At 47.3% G+C, this 14862-nt stretch overlaps 6 protein-coding genes across 6 annotated transcripts; 2 read left to right on the top strand and 4 right to left on the bottom strand.

The window, feature by feature from the left end:
- The first annotated feature begins 15 nt into the window (after positions 1 to 15).
- MICPUCDRAFT_64806 (uncharacterized protein) lies at positions 16 to 991 on the top strand. The gene is made up of 2 exons (XM_003056446.1): positions 16 to 83; positions 147 to 991. The coding sequence occupies exon 2, from the start codon at positions 248 to 250 to the stop codon at positions 938 to 940; it is 693 nt and encodes a 230-aa protein (XP_003056492.1). The 5' UTR covers positions 16 to 83; positions 147 to 247; the 3' UTR covers positions 941 to 991.
- Positions 958 to 2218, bottom strand: MICPUCDRAFT_25078 (pre-mrna splicing factor). The gene is made up of 2 exons (XM_003056063.1): positions 1958 to 2218; positions 958 to 1891 (listed from the first exon to the last, which is right to left on the bottom strand). The coding sequence occupies exons 1-2, from the start codon at positions 2009 to 2011 to the stop codon at positions 1376 to 1378; spliced, it is 570 nt and encodes a 189-aa protein (XP_003056109.1). The 5' UTR covers positions 2012 to 2218; the 3' UTR covers positions 958 to 1375.
- Positions 2219 to 2430: 212 nt separating this feature from the next.
- Positions 2431 to 5867, top strand: MICPUCDRAFT_55568 (uncharacterized protein). Its single transcript, XM_003056445.1, has 2 exons — positions 2431 to 4457; positions 4528 to 5867. Exons 1-2 carry the CDS (start codon positions 2697 to 2699, stop codon positions 5419 to 5421), a joined length of 2655 nt encoding a protein of 884 aa, XP_003056491.1. The 5' UTR covers positions 2431 to 2696; the 3' UTR covers positions 5422 to 5867.
- On the bottom strand, positions 4694 to 7644 carry DPE1 (glycoside hydrolase family 77 protein). The gene is made up of 2 exons (XM_003056062.1): positions 7505 to 7644; positions 4694 to 7341 (listed from the first exon to the last, which is right to left on the bottom strand). Exons 1-2 carry the CDS (start codon positions 7608 to 7610, stop codon positions 5639 to 5641), a joined length of 1809 nt encoding a protein of 602 aa, XP_003056108.1. The 5' UTR covers positions 7611 to 7644; the 3' UTR covers positions 4694 to 5638.
- Positions 7645 to 10516: 2872 nt separating this feature from the next.
- Positions 10517 to 11347, bottom strand: MICPUCDRAFT_49464 (uncharacterized protein). The gene has a single exon (XM_003056061.1). It carries the CDS (start codon positions 11314 to 11316, stop codon positions 10912 to 10914), a length of 405 nt encoding a protein of 134 aa, XP_003056107.1. The 5' UTR covers positions 11317 to 11347; the 3' UTR covers positions 10517 to 10911.
- A 1295-nt stretch (positions 11348 to 12642) lies between these two features.
- Positions 12643 to 14524, bottom strand: MICPUCDRAFT_64798 (uncharacterized protein; the record flags this gene model as incomplete). Its single annotated transcript, XM_003056060.1, has 1 exon — positions 12643 to 14524. A coding segment is annotated over one exon (1882 nt), but the record flags the coding sequence as incomplete, so codon positions are not given.
- Positions 14525 to 14862: the final 338 nt, after the last annotated feature.

The following is a 14862-nucleotide window of genomic DNA, read 5'->3' as shown; positions in this document are numbered from 1 at the left end:
CGTAGTCTGGACTCCCAAGAGTTGTCCCCATCGTACGGGGAACAATTTCGCAGACTGTGATGCGTTACTTCACCCGCTCCGAGGTTCGTTCTCTACGTAACTACAACATCATTTTTCATCGTTAGTCGATCTTTCGGTGCCTGCAGCTTGCCTTCTCTGTGCCCTTTTTTGGTATCGTATATCGTTTTGGTTGTCTTTCGCGAAATCCCGGATAAATCATTAGGTTTTGATGCATTAAAATACTCTCATGTTCTCACAGGTAGCAACCCATAGTTTTCCTGATGATTGTTGGGTTTCCATTCATGGGAACGTTTTCAACGTTACGAACGTCGTCCTTGATAGTCTTGGTTCATGGAGCCACCTCTTGAGAAAGGAGGCTGGGACTGACATTTCTAGATGGTTTGTCAATTGCAGTGCCGGCAATCTTGACCACATGACCGCCAACTTGGACCTTTCCGTCAAAGTGAATGTTGACCCAGTGATGAATATTCACCATCCCTACTTTATTGATAGCAGCGTGCTGATCGATGCACCTTCGACAAACGTAGACACTGATGCTATTGTGCCAATTCCCTGGTGGGAGGATGAATCACTCATTATTGGCAGATTGACATCTCTGGCTCGCAAAGTTCGTCTGAGGAATGTGTTGACGGGTCAAGAACATATCCTAGAAGTTCCAAAAGAGGAAAAAGTGTCTGGAATTCGCGAACGGTACCTTGAGTACAACTGGCACGCAAGAAGCTATACGTGGAAAGTTTTGCGGAAGACTTGTGTGGTCGGGAAGGTTCATGTCGATTTCATTGAGCTCGACATGAACAAGACGCTGGATGAAAATGACGTGCTCGATGACTCTGAGATCTTTGACGAGCTATCAGTTCCTTCTGACTTTTTCACTCCTGTCATTCACTTATATTATAATGATGACTTATCTTTGAGGTGATAAATTTTCAACTTTTTAGAACAAATGTAGATTCAATCATAGACTCTTCCTATATACTCTTCAATCGATTCTAAAGAAAACCGTACACGACACCGAATAGCTTATTTCTTGGAGATGATTGATAAACTCAGGAGGAGTTCAGAAAGTCCGTCAAACTGAACGCTGTGTGAAGTCACACAAATGTGAACATACTGAGGTGATATTTGCACAAACGGTCAGAGACAGGCGAGCGAGAGGCGAAACTCACGTAAAAGAAAGTTAAGAATGGTATACAAGTTATACCCAGTGGACTATGAAGTTATTTGTCATCCAAAGATATGGCGAAGCTCGTGCTCTCAACCCGACTCTGAACTATAATTGTGCAAAAAGTAGAGTTGGTGCGTTGCTGAAAAAGTTTACAAAGTAACTGCGCAGCAGCCAATTGTGATAAAACCGTCATTCGCGTAGCTTGACTGCGACACCGCATCGCGGCTCGAGTTGACCTGACGTCTCCAGCAACTGCCGGTGTGTCAATCGAGGTAGGGAGATGTCACAAAAATTGTCTCTGGTCAAAAGTGCGCTGACAAACTCGTCTACGTGCATGAGTTCAAAATTTCCTTGAGAGGTCTGATGTCTGATCTTACGATAGTCAAGAAGTAAAGGCTCCAACAATTGATATACCTCGAACGATTTTCCAACCAGCCGAAGATAGAATGCACCAAGAATGCGAACATATTTACAGTCCTCATTTTTTATAAACTCGAGTATAACCTCCTTGTCAGGTTGAATTTGAAGCATTTTCAGTGTCAAGCAGAGGAAATCCGTTGCCTTGCTGCTGCTGCCGTAAACACCCCCGAACGCTCGGAGATTCATCGCAAGATCGACAAGAGTAGCGGCACTCACTCCAAAGCAACGTTCTTTCCAGAAGGGCGATTCATATATTTTCGTTCGAGTAATTTTTTCAATGATTGCCTTCAAAGTCACGATCAGTATGTGCTAGTCAATCAAAATTCTTTGCCCTGAAAAGGTGCAACTTACCTGGGGATTCAAACCATTTATGCTGCGAGCGAGCGGGTCGGTTGAACTAGCCATTTCGTGACTATATATATATTTACACACTGACAACTATTGCAACCGATGTGTCAATGTGCAGATCGTGGACTCGTGTACTGTGACGTTACGCGCAGAAAACCACCGGCGGGCATTCTACGAAGCTGAAGGCGCACAAGGCACCGTAAGTTTATACAATTTAGTATGCGCTCGCTGTGGCCTTGCTGTAAAGTTGATACCTTCGTACCTTCGTACGAAAGTATATTATAGCAAGCAGCTTTGTGGAAGCAACTTATCGAAAAAAAGAATAGTCTTAAAATAGGGCCTACTGTACACGTACAGTGTACACGTACGTGTACGTGTACAGTATGTACACTACAATGTTATGGAAGTATTTTCATGTGTACGACTACGAAGAGACGGCTCCGACTAACGTGTACACTGTACAGTGCGACTACAAGCAAACGAGGTTTTTGCGAATGCTCGCAGCGATTTCATCGGGCTCGAGGGTTTATGAACCCAGTATCCGCGGTAAAACTTCGACTTTGTTGAAAAACTTTATTTCGACGTCACTTCGGCCGGTTGAGACCACGCTTCGTGCTGCACATCCTGATCGATCGTCGTGCTCGTCTTTTCGTCGCGAGAAGTCGGCACTTCAACCGCCTGTTCCCGACCGTACTTGCTCTGGCAGGCTCAACTCGGGATAACCGGACCGGACGTTAAAGGGATGGGCGCATCGCTGTGTGCTTGTATACTTCTTTTCCACTTTTCCCTGACGAAAGGATTGGATCCAGATAGTGATATTGCAGATGATTACACAGGGAAGTTTCATGCTTTTTATGGGAAGCGAACGTGTTCAAGTGTTCACATTCACTTTACTAAGTCAAAGAGTCCTGTAACTGAATTAGCGGTGTCTGCTAGTTTGATGGAGGTATACAAAATCCGTTCTATTCCCCCACGACGGCATATGACTCAAGACGTGACGCACTATAGTGGCGACAACGAACTTGCGCCACTGTCAATCTCTTCTTCTCGCTTGAACCATAGCTCGATTATTCCACAGGCTGACTCGTTGTTTTTGTACCAGCGGACTGCGAACTTGGATCCTCTCACTTCTGGTCATGTAATCGCTCTCTTCAATTTATCTCCAGTGTCTGGTCCGCGGGAGGGTGGAACCGACATTACTATCCGTGGCTCGGGTTTTTTTCACACTGGTCGCGAGTTGTGCCGTTTCAGTTGCTTGTACGCTGGCGTTGACTGCGGTTCAGTTATGGTTCCCGCTCAGGTTGTTACTAATACGAAGGCTTACTGCACTTCTCCTTTTAACCGCTTCGCTGGTACAACGTACATTTCTTTATCTATGGATGGCACGACGTATAGTGCCGATTTCTTTTCTGCGTTGCACCCGAGCGGAACGTTACTGTTTACATACCGGAGCACTCGACCCTCCGGACAATTTACCATGGACAACAACACTGGTCCCTTTTCTGGTGGCACTGTGATCACTATCACTATAGACCAACCGCATGAGAACAATGACGACGGAATAGATGTGTCTGGCTACAGCAGGTTTGAGCCGTCGAGTCTGAATAGTTGTCTTTTCAAATTTTCATTCACCACATCAGTCAGAAATAGTATAAGTTTATATACTGAGGCAAAGTGGCTAACATACCGAAGAATACAGTGCGCATCCCCCCCTTGCGTTTCACATTCTTACGAGACGGTGCTCGCCACACTTTTTGTTAGTAATGATGGGCTACAATACAGTAAGGAGATTGGAAATTTCACATATAGAAACACTGTTCCAAAACTTTTCAAAATATCAACTATGCAAGAAGCCGGTGCATATGTTGCACGGGGACCCTGGAGCGGGAACACCGAAGTATACGTGATAGGCAATGACTTTCTCCCATCAGAAAAATTGAAGGCTCGGTTTGTGGCAGTTGTGAAAGACCTGAGCGAAAACTTCACTGGTGTACTTGAGAAGAAAGAAGGCGAATGTTTATTTGATACAGCGGAGCGGGTTCGCTGCATATCTCCTCCTTGGTATCCTTCTGATTCTCTGATGACTCAGTCAGGTGACCTGCAGCCATGTTTCCTTACCAGTGTGCACTTGTCTAATGACGACGGTAAGCATTGGTCAGCTGACATATCTGACAAATTTCTTTATTGCCCTGTTTATGTCAGCACATACGGAAGCAACAGCCTGGGAGAGGGAACGCCCAGATTGCCATTTAGGGATTTAAATCGCGCCGTTCAAGCGATACTGGCAAATCCTTGGAAACGGCGAAAGAAATTTCGTTCGAGTGTGCAAAATACCTCTTGCTTGGGAAGCCAACGCTTCGGGGGTCAGCCCCACTGCCAAAACACTTTTCATTACATAAATAGCGATCAAATCTTGCTTACAGACGGTATTTATCAGGATACAGCAGATATGTCTGGTGCAGGGTGGAATCTGAATCTTGCTGCCCATGGGCGAGTTATCGAGGTGAGTTGAACCTTTCTTGTGATATCTGCCTTCCACTATTGCTGACCATTTCTCTTTTTGGGCTGCACAGGTGCTTGCTCAAAATGCAGGGCGTGTCTTCCTTGACTGCACAAACAAAAACATAGAAGTGTTGCACGCGACATACGAAATCAATGGTCATGAACCTGATGTCGAGCAGCGAGGCTCTATATCGTTCAAAGATGTTGGTATTGTGAGGTGTACTGGGTTCATCAGATGGGAGTTGTTTGACTACCACTGGCGTGTGACCCAGTCACTAAATATCATGCCATTTTTGTCTTCAGAGTTGCTTAGCAGAGTTTCTGTTTGCAAGTTCGAACCGTTTTTGTATGGCTTACCAGTAATTTGGGGTCATACTGACGAAACTGGACCTATTTATATTCCAGAGAGAAATCACTTGAGAAAAGTGCCAGATGAAACTTCTCCTTTTTCAGGGTTGATATACTTGTGTAGAACGTTGGGAAGTTCAGCACTGCTCAATCCTGGAACACCGCCTGCCCAAGGAAATTCGATTGAAGCATCACTGCAAACCTCGATTAAAGCGCATTATCCGTTTGACAGACGCCAATTGCTCTCTGAAGAGCCATTTGTATTGTATGCTGCCAAAAAATGTAGAAACTTGCTACTTGGGAGTGGTTCCGGATGCGTGCATGAACACCTGGAATATGTTCTTTACAAAAAAACGGTGCAAAGAAACGTACAGATTCGACCAAGCTATTTACAACTAAAACCTATAGGCTCTGATCAAACATCGAAGAAGTCTTTTGTAACTCGAGAACTTGAGGAGCATTCTTTTGTAATTGGAAAAAGCTTGCTTTTGTTCAGAGCTTCCAGAAACCACAAAGAATATCAGTTGCAGAACATTGTTTTGCCAAAAAAACACCGTATCAGAGCAAAACGTCAGTTATTCCAGGGTTCTCGAGGCGGATCATTTCCGGTTGATTGATTGTCTGACAATGGACACAAAGAGGCTACAGGCATGTGCGCGCGCTTATGTTCTTTTAGAGTTGAATAAGCATGTTGAAGTTCACTTCAGAAAATAAATCAAATAAATCAAAGTGTAATTACTTCGCGAATTCAGCGAACCACGCAGCAGTATCAACCCAAGTTACATGATTAGGCTGTCGATCTCCTCTGAATATAGAGAAACAAATACTACTACCTCAAAGCAAATCCAAAAAGATTCTCATTCGAGCTTTCAAATCTGTCGCTACCTTATCTGCAGCATTATCTGGCACCCCTTTTTCATTCTCTGACCTCTTTTCTGAGGCTTGCGGCCCACTTTCAGCAACACGGGCGTACAAGTATGCGAGCTTAGAAAGTTTCATTGCTTCAACACCATTAATGGCAAATATTTCTGGTGAGTGAACACGCCACGCCCAATTTCCGCGAGCTACACCTGGGGTATTCATCCTAGCAGTATTATCGAGACCGAGGACATCTTGCATCGTAAAAACACAGGACTTGCTCGCGCTTGACATGCTTAGCCGGATAAAACCCCAGGCAGCCCCCTCTGTTTCAGTAATGCCAGCATAAGAGGACAGGAAGAGTTTTGTGGTGTCATCTAGTTGTTCATACCAACCTTGGGTTGTCTCGTTGTCATGTGTACCGGGATAGCAGAATGAGTTTTCATAGTGGTTGTGCGGCAAATGCGGGGAATGCCCATCTCCACCCCAAGCAAACTGCAATACAACCATGCCAGGCGCACCAATAGCTTCCCGGAGTTCGACGACGTCCTTGGTAATAACACCAAGATCTTCTGCAACGATGGGGGCATCACCGAGTGCATCTTTGATGCCTTTGAAGAACTTTTCCCCTGGACCTACAATCCATTCGCCACTCTTTGCCGTCTTGGCATCTGCTGGAACTGACCAGTAAGCAGCAAAAGCTCTAAAATGATCAATGCGCACTTCATCATGAAGTTCTAGAGCCCTTCCGAGGCGACCAGCCCACCATTTATAACCATGCGCATCGTGCATCGGCCAGTCGTAAAGGGGACTTCCCCAAAGCTGACCATCCTCGCTAAACGCATCTGGGGGTACTCCAGCAACGGCTAAAGGCTTGCAATCTGGTCCTAGCGAAAAAAGTGCTTGGTTTGCCCAAACATCAGCAGAATGGCCACCAACATAGATAGGCATATCTCCAACGATAGAAATACCTTTCAGATTTGCATAGTTTTTAAGCGCTAACCATTGTCTGTCGAAAATAAACTGTGTAGCGCAAAATTCGTCAATGTATGCAGCAGAAGCTGCGCGTTTTGCCTCAAGGGCTGCAGGTTCTCGCCGACGAAAAGCGTCAGGCCAGTCCCACCAATCCTTTCCAATATTGTCAGGTTCGTGACAAATTGCATCAAAAAGAGCAGCCTCATTCAACCACGAGCTGATCTCAAGGCGGACGCGCCACTCATTGAAAGCCAGTTTCATTGGGTCAGTGTTTGGTTTATTTAGGAGACGTCTGGCAGCAATCGAGATCAGAGGTTCGTTAACTTCCGCTACTTTTTGAAAGTCTACGTTGCTCAGTAAGCTGGATTCCTCGGGGAGCTCTCCACTCGCGAGCAGCCCTTCCTTGACTAGCTCGTCCAGGGAGATGATTAGTGTGTTGCCACAGTGTGCATCACGCCCAGAGTACGGAGACCAATAGTCCTCTCTGATACCAGGAATTGGACGTCCAGGTGGAACGAGTGGAAGCACTTGCCAAATCTGCATCTTAGCGCTAGCAAGCCAGTCGACGAAGGCATATGCTTCACGTCCCATGTCACCGATGCCGTACCGTCCAGGAAGGGAGGTTGGGTGCATAATTATTCCTGCACGTCGTGCAGCTCGATCTGGGGGCAGTGAATCGATGTACCCTCGTTCGACAGGTTCTCCTAAAACAAAAGTAAAAATTTTAAGCGGAAAACCGCGTCTTTGTCAGCATGAATCTTAACGTCTGGTTGCAGATTTCACAGCAAGAAAGGAAAACCGTGAAATTCAAGAGTCCTCTCGCTTGGCAATCTGTTTCTCGTTCAACCGAAAAAAACAGAGACTCACCTATCTTTGCCGCAGTGTGCGCGACTCTCCGGCGTGTTCTATTCGCGGAGAGCGTGCGAGGAACGTTCGGAAGGAAGTTTATTTGATGCGAGTGCGCAAATGACATAGTTTCGGTTCTTGTTTGTGCGTGTTCCTGGCCGTCCGAATTTGGCCAACTCTTTCTTTGCTGGGGTCTCCAGGCTGACGGTCGCGACTGTAAAGTTATACGAAGGTAAGGCCTCGGACTAAACCATCCGGAAAATTAGGTAACTCAAAAATCGACGGTTTAAATTTCGCTCGACTGGAAGAAACAAAGTTCCGGACGGAAAAAAAAAAGTTCCGTCCGGAAAATTGCCGCATTCTTCCGTGCGGAACTTTGTGGCCCGGAAGTCCCGGAAAACGCCGATTTTTTTTACTCGTCGTTCTGCATTTAGTTTGCCCGTATACTTTGGTTCTCGAGATGTATTTTTTGCACCGTTCTCAAAGGCGCGTGTTTGCGCGGTCATGGCGTCCCCGGAAGACCACGGATCGCAACGTCATAGAGAGAAGAGTTGCTCTACATATCGTCGAACGTCGTAAGCTGTAAGACTATGATGTCATTTACTGCGAAGAAATCAGCGGAAATGGCGCTTGAAAGGGCGTGGTTTCACTTTTAGCGAAAAAAATGCAGTTTTGCCGCGCTTTTTTTTCTTCGGGGCCTCGCGCTTGATGATCGATCGTCGCAGCGGTCGGTTGCTCTCAGATTCCACCCTAAAATCTCCCGGACGGTTTAGTCCGAGGGTCGATCGGGAGTGCTTGAAACCGGCAGATTTCCGCAAACTTCCGGATGGTTTAGTCCGAGGCCTAAGTTGTTACTCTACACGCGCATAATTTAAAATAAAGTACACGTACTGTACAGTACGTGTAAACTTCTTCACGATAAAATAAAAGTTAGTCGGTACGTGACTACGTGTACAGTACGTGTACACGTACGTGTACAGTAGGACTTGAATAATTCTATCCATAACCTTAAATATTTGGTTTTGTGCTGATTAATGTGGGCAAAATCCGCATATCATCAGCCAATCAGAAGACAGCATTTAAATTAATATCGAGTTATGGGGCGTATCGAACAACTTATTTCCGGAAGTACACGTACAGCGTTAGTTGTACTGTACAATGTACAGTACGGAAGTAACAACTTACAGTATTGACTACACGTACACGTACAAATGTTTTATGTTGTACGAAAGTACGAAAGTACTTTCGAAAGTACGAAGGTACGAAAGTACTTTCGTACGAAGAAGAGGGCTAGCCCTACGTGTATGTATACGCTTGTGTACAACGTACACGACTACACGTGAGCGATAAAGAGGGCGATTCGGGAACGCGCGCGGCGCCGCCGCCGAGCGGCGGCGACGGCGACGCGGAACACGCACACGTACTGTACGTAAAATAAAATAAAAAGATCAATTCCAATAGAGTACTGTACACGTGTAAAACTACGTGTACAGCTGTACACGTACACGTACGTTGTAGTGTGTGTGTTATTTCAAGTCTCCGTGACGTGCAGCCCTAGAAATCTGCTCGCTAAGGCAAAAAGCAACTACCTGTACACGGTCACGCCGCCCAAATCGGGCTCCTCCCCAAGACCTTCAGTCTCGTCGTTCTCACGTACACCCCGGTCATTGCCCCCTTCCTTCGCGAATAAGAAATCAACCCCTCCGCCCAGCAGCCGGCATCTTGTTGTTGGTAGTTGTTGTTCATGAAAAAAATAGGTAGGGCTACAACGTTGTACTGTACACGTACAGTAGTATGTACACGTACAACGTTGTACACGTGTACGGAGAGGGCCCTGCGTACACTTAACGCGCGGTTGTACAACGCGCGTACAAGCTTCTCCTAAAGTTGGGGGTACGTGTATAAACGAATATCGCGAGAGGTACTTAAATGTGCTGACAAAATAGTCACACGCGTATGGGCAATTCCGCGTGATCGTATGAGCATTCAGTAAGAAATTTCAACGCGTGTTGTGAAGGATCGATCCTGCAACGTTGTAGGGCTACCTGTACACGTGTACGAAAGTACTTCCGTACACGTACAGTACGTGTACTGTTCAATACACGCTTTTTTTTTTCTGGTTTCGACTCAAGACAATTTGGTCGGTCGCCCCTTTCAAAGTTGTTTCCTTTCAAAGATAGATATGCTAGCCCAACGAGTATGCGTGTAAGACTCGTTTGTGTACACGTAATTAACGCGTTGTACAGTATGTGTACTTCCGGAAATAGATCATTTATACAGCTGTACACGTGCGTGTGTCGTTACCTTTGTACACGTGTGCCAGTGGAGATTTACAAGAGTGAGTATCTAGAGGGCGCAGCACGATATTTGTGTACACAAACAGGCGAGCTTCAGTGGTAGCCACACGACGTCCGTCGACTTTCGAGCTCAAACTTCGCGAGGAGCACTCCTTTCACACGTGTATGACTCTCACATATCCAACCCTCGCGCCCCTCACGTCGTCCCGGACCCCATTCCTACGCATCGCTGACTACTAATATCGCCGCCGCCGCCGCCAGAAACGCAAATTAGTCTTGATGCGACAGTAAGGGCGATATGAATTCGAAGGGATCGACAATTCAACTAGCCATCCAGCGAGCACGCTTGAGACACCAGTTTAAAAAAAAATGAAAGTGTAGGACAGGAAGCAGTCCCCGGCACTCTGACCGTGGACGCCGCTGCTATTCCTACGCGTCTTGCGCGCGTGTGCACGGCAGCCAGGCAGTTGCTCTCGACTCTCGAGAACCCTCTTTGACAATACTCTCTCGCCTTCTCGACGTTGGAGTTTTCCCAAGAGACGTTATTGACGTCGACGTCGTGCGCAGCAAACGGCACGGCAACAGCGAGGTTAAACGTTACGTTCAGGCCAAGTCGTACCAAAACCGTTTCGAACGCTGAAAAAGCACGCACGTAGGACGCGAGTAAGTCGTCGCGCGCGCCGGCGTAGTGTAGTCCCCGATCTGAGACTTGACGCTGGTGGGCGCGAGTTGATGACGTACGGGTCGGGCAGGAACCCGCCATCGGACGCGAGCACGAGCGCCGCGTTGTCGTCCTCGGTGAGACTATCTCACGTACAGTCCTGTTCGCGTTTTGTGCGTTGATCCTCGAATCTTCTCGCCCTCACGCGCAAGCGCTGGGTTCCCGAAGTGGCCGCGTTCTCCGCGTTCGTACGCGTCCACCGCCGCGCGTTGAAGCGACGCAATCGTTCGCGCGAGGTCGGGAGTGGACGCGGACGTGACCGCTGTCGCCGCCGACGACGAAGACGACAAAAGACGCATTCGGCGCGGCGACCAACAGAATCGAACCTGCCGTGGATATCGACAGGGCGACCAACGCCTCTTTCCGCGACGCGTCTTCCGCGGGCGCGTCGTCATCCCGTCTCCGCGACGTCAAAACACGCTCACCGCGTGCACGGAGGAGAAGTCGCCCCAGCCGCTCTCCACTCGAATTTTCAAAAACAGCGCTCGCTTCACGCTGACCTTGTGCGACTCAACCTGCGCGGCGTCCGCGGGCTTGTCCGCGAGCTCGACCTCAAACACGGGCTTGAACTCCCCGCCCGCGTCGAGCCGCTCGTCCGCGCAGACGTGAAGGGAAAACTTTCGCACGCCTCTCGTGGACGTTCGAAGCTTCGACACCTTCGACGGACGCGCGAGCTTGATGACGAGCTCCGCGGGGTAGCATCCATCCGTGACCCAGTACTTCTGCTCGGAGGGATCGAGCGCGTCCTCCGGCAGATGCCGCTCGTCCGCACAAGAGGCCATGACGATTGACGCTCCAGCGGAGATGTCCGTCATCCCGCGCGCTGTAGGGCGACGTGTGTTTCGAATATTATGGTTTCACAAAAAATCGCACGCGCGGGAGTTCGTGGTTCGACAGCTTTTATCAGCGCGTCCGCTGCTACGTGTACAGCTGTAAACGTGTACACGTACAGTAGGGCTACTGTAATGTACTTTCGTACGAAAGTACGAAAGTACCTTCGTATGCTGTTCGCGGGTCGCCCTTATGGGCGCGCGCGTACAACGTTGTACAGATGTACGTGTACACGTGTCATAGTGATACCTTACTTCGTTCGTTCGTACCTTCGTATACGTGTAGCCCTACACTACAGTACCTTCACTTAAAATTATTAAAATAGGTTGTGAAGAGACAAATCGAAAATATTGCAGACGTCTGCATATGCCGAAAGTCTCTCCTGCATAACGCGAAACGGGAGAGGCGATTCAGAATACGGAGAGCAATCTAATAAATTGTAGGATTTCGAACAACATTTTAAATGATTATTCGTCTATTTTACTAAATTCGACGACGGGGTAACATGTGGTCAGTCATTGCGCTTGGGGTAATATTGGTCAAGGAAGGTAGTGCGTGCGAAGGCACTTTAGCCAGTTCGCCAAGATCAAGACTTTGTTCTGAGACTGATGGAATGCCCCGTGAAACCGTGTATGTCCCTCCCTGTATAGATTTAAAGAAGTTACCATACAACCTAGCTGCGACCGAGCTTTCTTTTGGAATTATGTCGCTGTTTGATACAGTAAGAGAACTCCCGTGAATCAATTCGTTTCCTGTATTTATGTCAAAGGAGGAATATGGGCAAATGACCTTCCTCTTATTTGTGATAACAACCATGCCATTTTTCGCATCCTTGGAATAAAGTAACGCTTCTGGAGTACCACTTAGTGTTGCCCAACCTTGACCAGGTGCTGCATCCCTGCCTATAAATTGTGCCAATAGACATCCAGAGGATATAATAGAGGATGATCCAGAGGTTTGGAAACTCTTTGTCGGTGTCATTTCCAATGAATGTTGAGGACAAAGCGAACTATGGAGCATGGTCGATGGAATGACTGCGACGCAACACGAAGATGAAAGCGTGTGAGCGGCAACATGTGTACATGGCAGCGCAACCACACGGTAGACAGAGAAGTTAAGCAGGCTCCATATCACAACTCCTGTACTTGATGCACCTACGATCAGTGGTTGATTTGTAATAAAAGTCAACCCCGTTATTTCAAACTGGTTCTGTGAATTGTTGAGCACAGTTTGAACACAGTTTGCGAATTCACGAGATTTTCTTGCTTTTAAGGTGGGAAGCAAGACACTTTGCAGTTCGTTGCCAGTGTCAGGATCCCATAACACGATATGCATACCTGAAGTCGCCAATAAAGATTCGTCTTGTGAGAAATTGACTGTAAGAAGAGCAGGAGAAGGAAACCCTTGATGCGCGACAGTTGATCGACATATCCAGGACTTGCTTCCGAGGCTTCTGGCTCCGTATGCCTGGCATGAAGGAATCCAGATCTTTACTACTCCATCGAGAGAAACTGAACACGCCATCAACGATCCCTTGTTCAACACCCCGCGGATTTGAAGGGAAGTTACTGACTTAGCATGAGGTGATTCGAACGTAGAAACACATACAAACTCCCCTTCAAGAGCGCGAACTATTTTGTCCACCTTATCACTTTCGACTTCTGACCTGTGCCACTCCCAAATTCGAAGAGTCTCAAGAGACAGAGCTTCCTCCCCGTTATGTTGATCTCCATGTCGTCCAGAGTTTGCGTTGGTCGACTTCATATCATATCTTCTATCTATTGTGGCGAGAACTGAGCCGTCAGTATTGAATTCCGCAACGCTTATGTATTGTTCTGGTGGATCATCCGATCCTCCAGCTCCATTGACGACGTTTTGTGGCGCCACATGGAGGGTTGCAGACTCATGCTCATCAGTATATTTGTAAAGCTGAATTTGTGTGCCCATCGTGGCAAAACAAATCGTTCTTGAATCAGGGTGAAACGATATCGAAGGAAATGGTCTCCTTTCAAATACGGATACAGCTTTCGAGGCAACAACTAATTCAGCGAACTGAGGTCCAGAGGATAAAACTTTTACCGAATTCGAGTTGACAGTAGAGACCGTGCTGATGATAGGATACGAAGTTACATGCTGTGTGCACAACGCGGCTGGTCGAATGCCGACAATTTTAACTTCAGTGGTCAAAGTTGCCAGGGAAATAATACGTACGGAGTTGTCAGCACAGCCGACGGCAACACGAGTAAAATCCCCTGGAAACTGCAAGATAAAGTTCAGAGGCGCGCCAATTTGAGGGATATATGACCGGCGATCTTCGTTGAGCTGCCAAATGACAAGCACTGATTCAAAACCACCGGAAAGCAAGTGGGCTCCATCAGAAGCAAAAGATAGACAGGTTACAGAAGCTGCATGCCAGTGCAAAGCGCTACAAGAAAGTGAACTTTCAAAAAGTTTTCCTTTACCTACAGAGCCCACTCTGTCACCAGCTATATTTTTATCACTGAGCTTCCGATCAGCAAAGTGAGAAGGAAAATTTGACCTGCAAGGCCAATTGATGTGGGCGCTTGATGGCTTTGAGAAGCCACGCCAAAGCGTGATACGGCCTGTTGTATCTCCAGCAGCAAGTGTATCTTCGGATTCGCTGAACGCTATTACAGTTATCGGCTTTGAGTGATGCAAACGAACGATATGTCTAGTTCTGGAACCAAGTCCCTCTTTATATTCAAGTGACCACACGTTGATGCTATGCCGCTCAAATGCACCAACTAAATTGCCAAGAGGGCTTCCAACCAGCTTTGGAGGAATTCCTGTTTTAGCAAGATGATCTGATATGTTGAACTTGCTCATGCTGAAGGCGAGTATGCGACCTCCCTCTGTTCGATGTATATTGCTCTTTCGCTGCCAGCACGAAAAGTAAATCGTGTCCAGACCCTGCAGGCTTTTCCCTGCTGGTGCTATCATACTTAAAATCGACCCAGGGGCCGTGAATACTTTCAACTGCGTACCATTGAGCGCATCCCAGGATCGGAGGGTGCAATCTTGAGACGATGTAAGCAAAGTCAGTCTACGTGAATGCGTGGGATCGAAAGCAATAGCTGTAATTTCTGCTTCATGGCCTATAAACTTAACATTCAGTGTGCTGCCAGTATTTGGGCAGAAGGTCCGAACTTCATCATCGGAACAGAGGTACATTCGCGTCCCGTCAGGTGACTGCGGAATAAGGTCGAGTATGCAAACACATTTTAATGACGCGCAAAACAACAGAGCACGAGAGCACGGGGTGAGGAAGTTTAAACCCTGCCACAGCGCCGAGTCGTTCAGTGAGCTGACCGCCTGCAACTCTGCAGGAATTATACATGTTCGCTGAAAGGATACTAGACGAGATGCTAGAAATATTTCCACTTCAGGCAATAGTAGACGCGCCGTCGAAAGGTACCGCGACGCACCATCGAAGGACACGAATACAGGGAGAAGCTAAACACGTCCTTCAGCAAAAAGTACAACTTGAAGTAGGGTCAAAATTGTACAGT

This window comes from Micromonas pusilla (assembly GCF_000151265.4).
Source record: "Micromonas pusilla CCMP1545 genomic scaffold MICPUCscaffold_2, whole genome shotgun sequence".
Classification (NCBI taxonomy): domain Eukaryota; kingdom Viridiplantae; phylum Chlorophyta; class Mamiellophyceae; order Mamiellales; family Mamiellaceae; genus Micromonas; species Micromonas pusilla.
The sequence above is the reverse complement of the archived record's forward strand: the minus strand, read 5'-3'. Positions and strand labels throughout refer to the sequence as shown.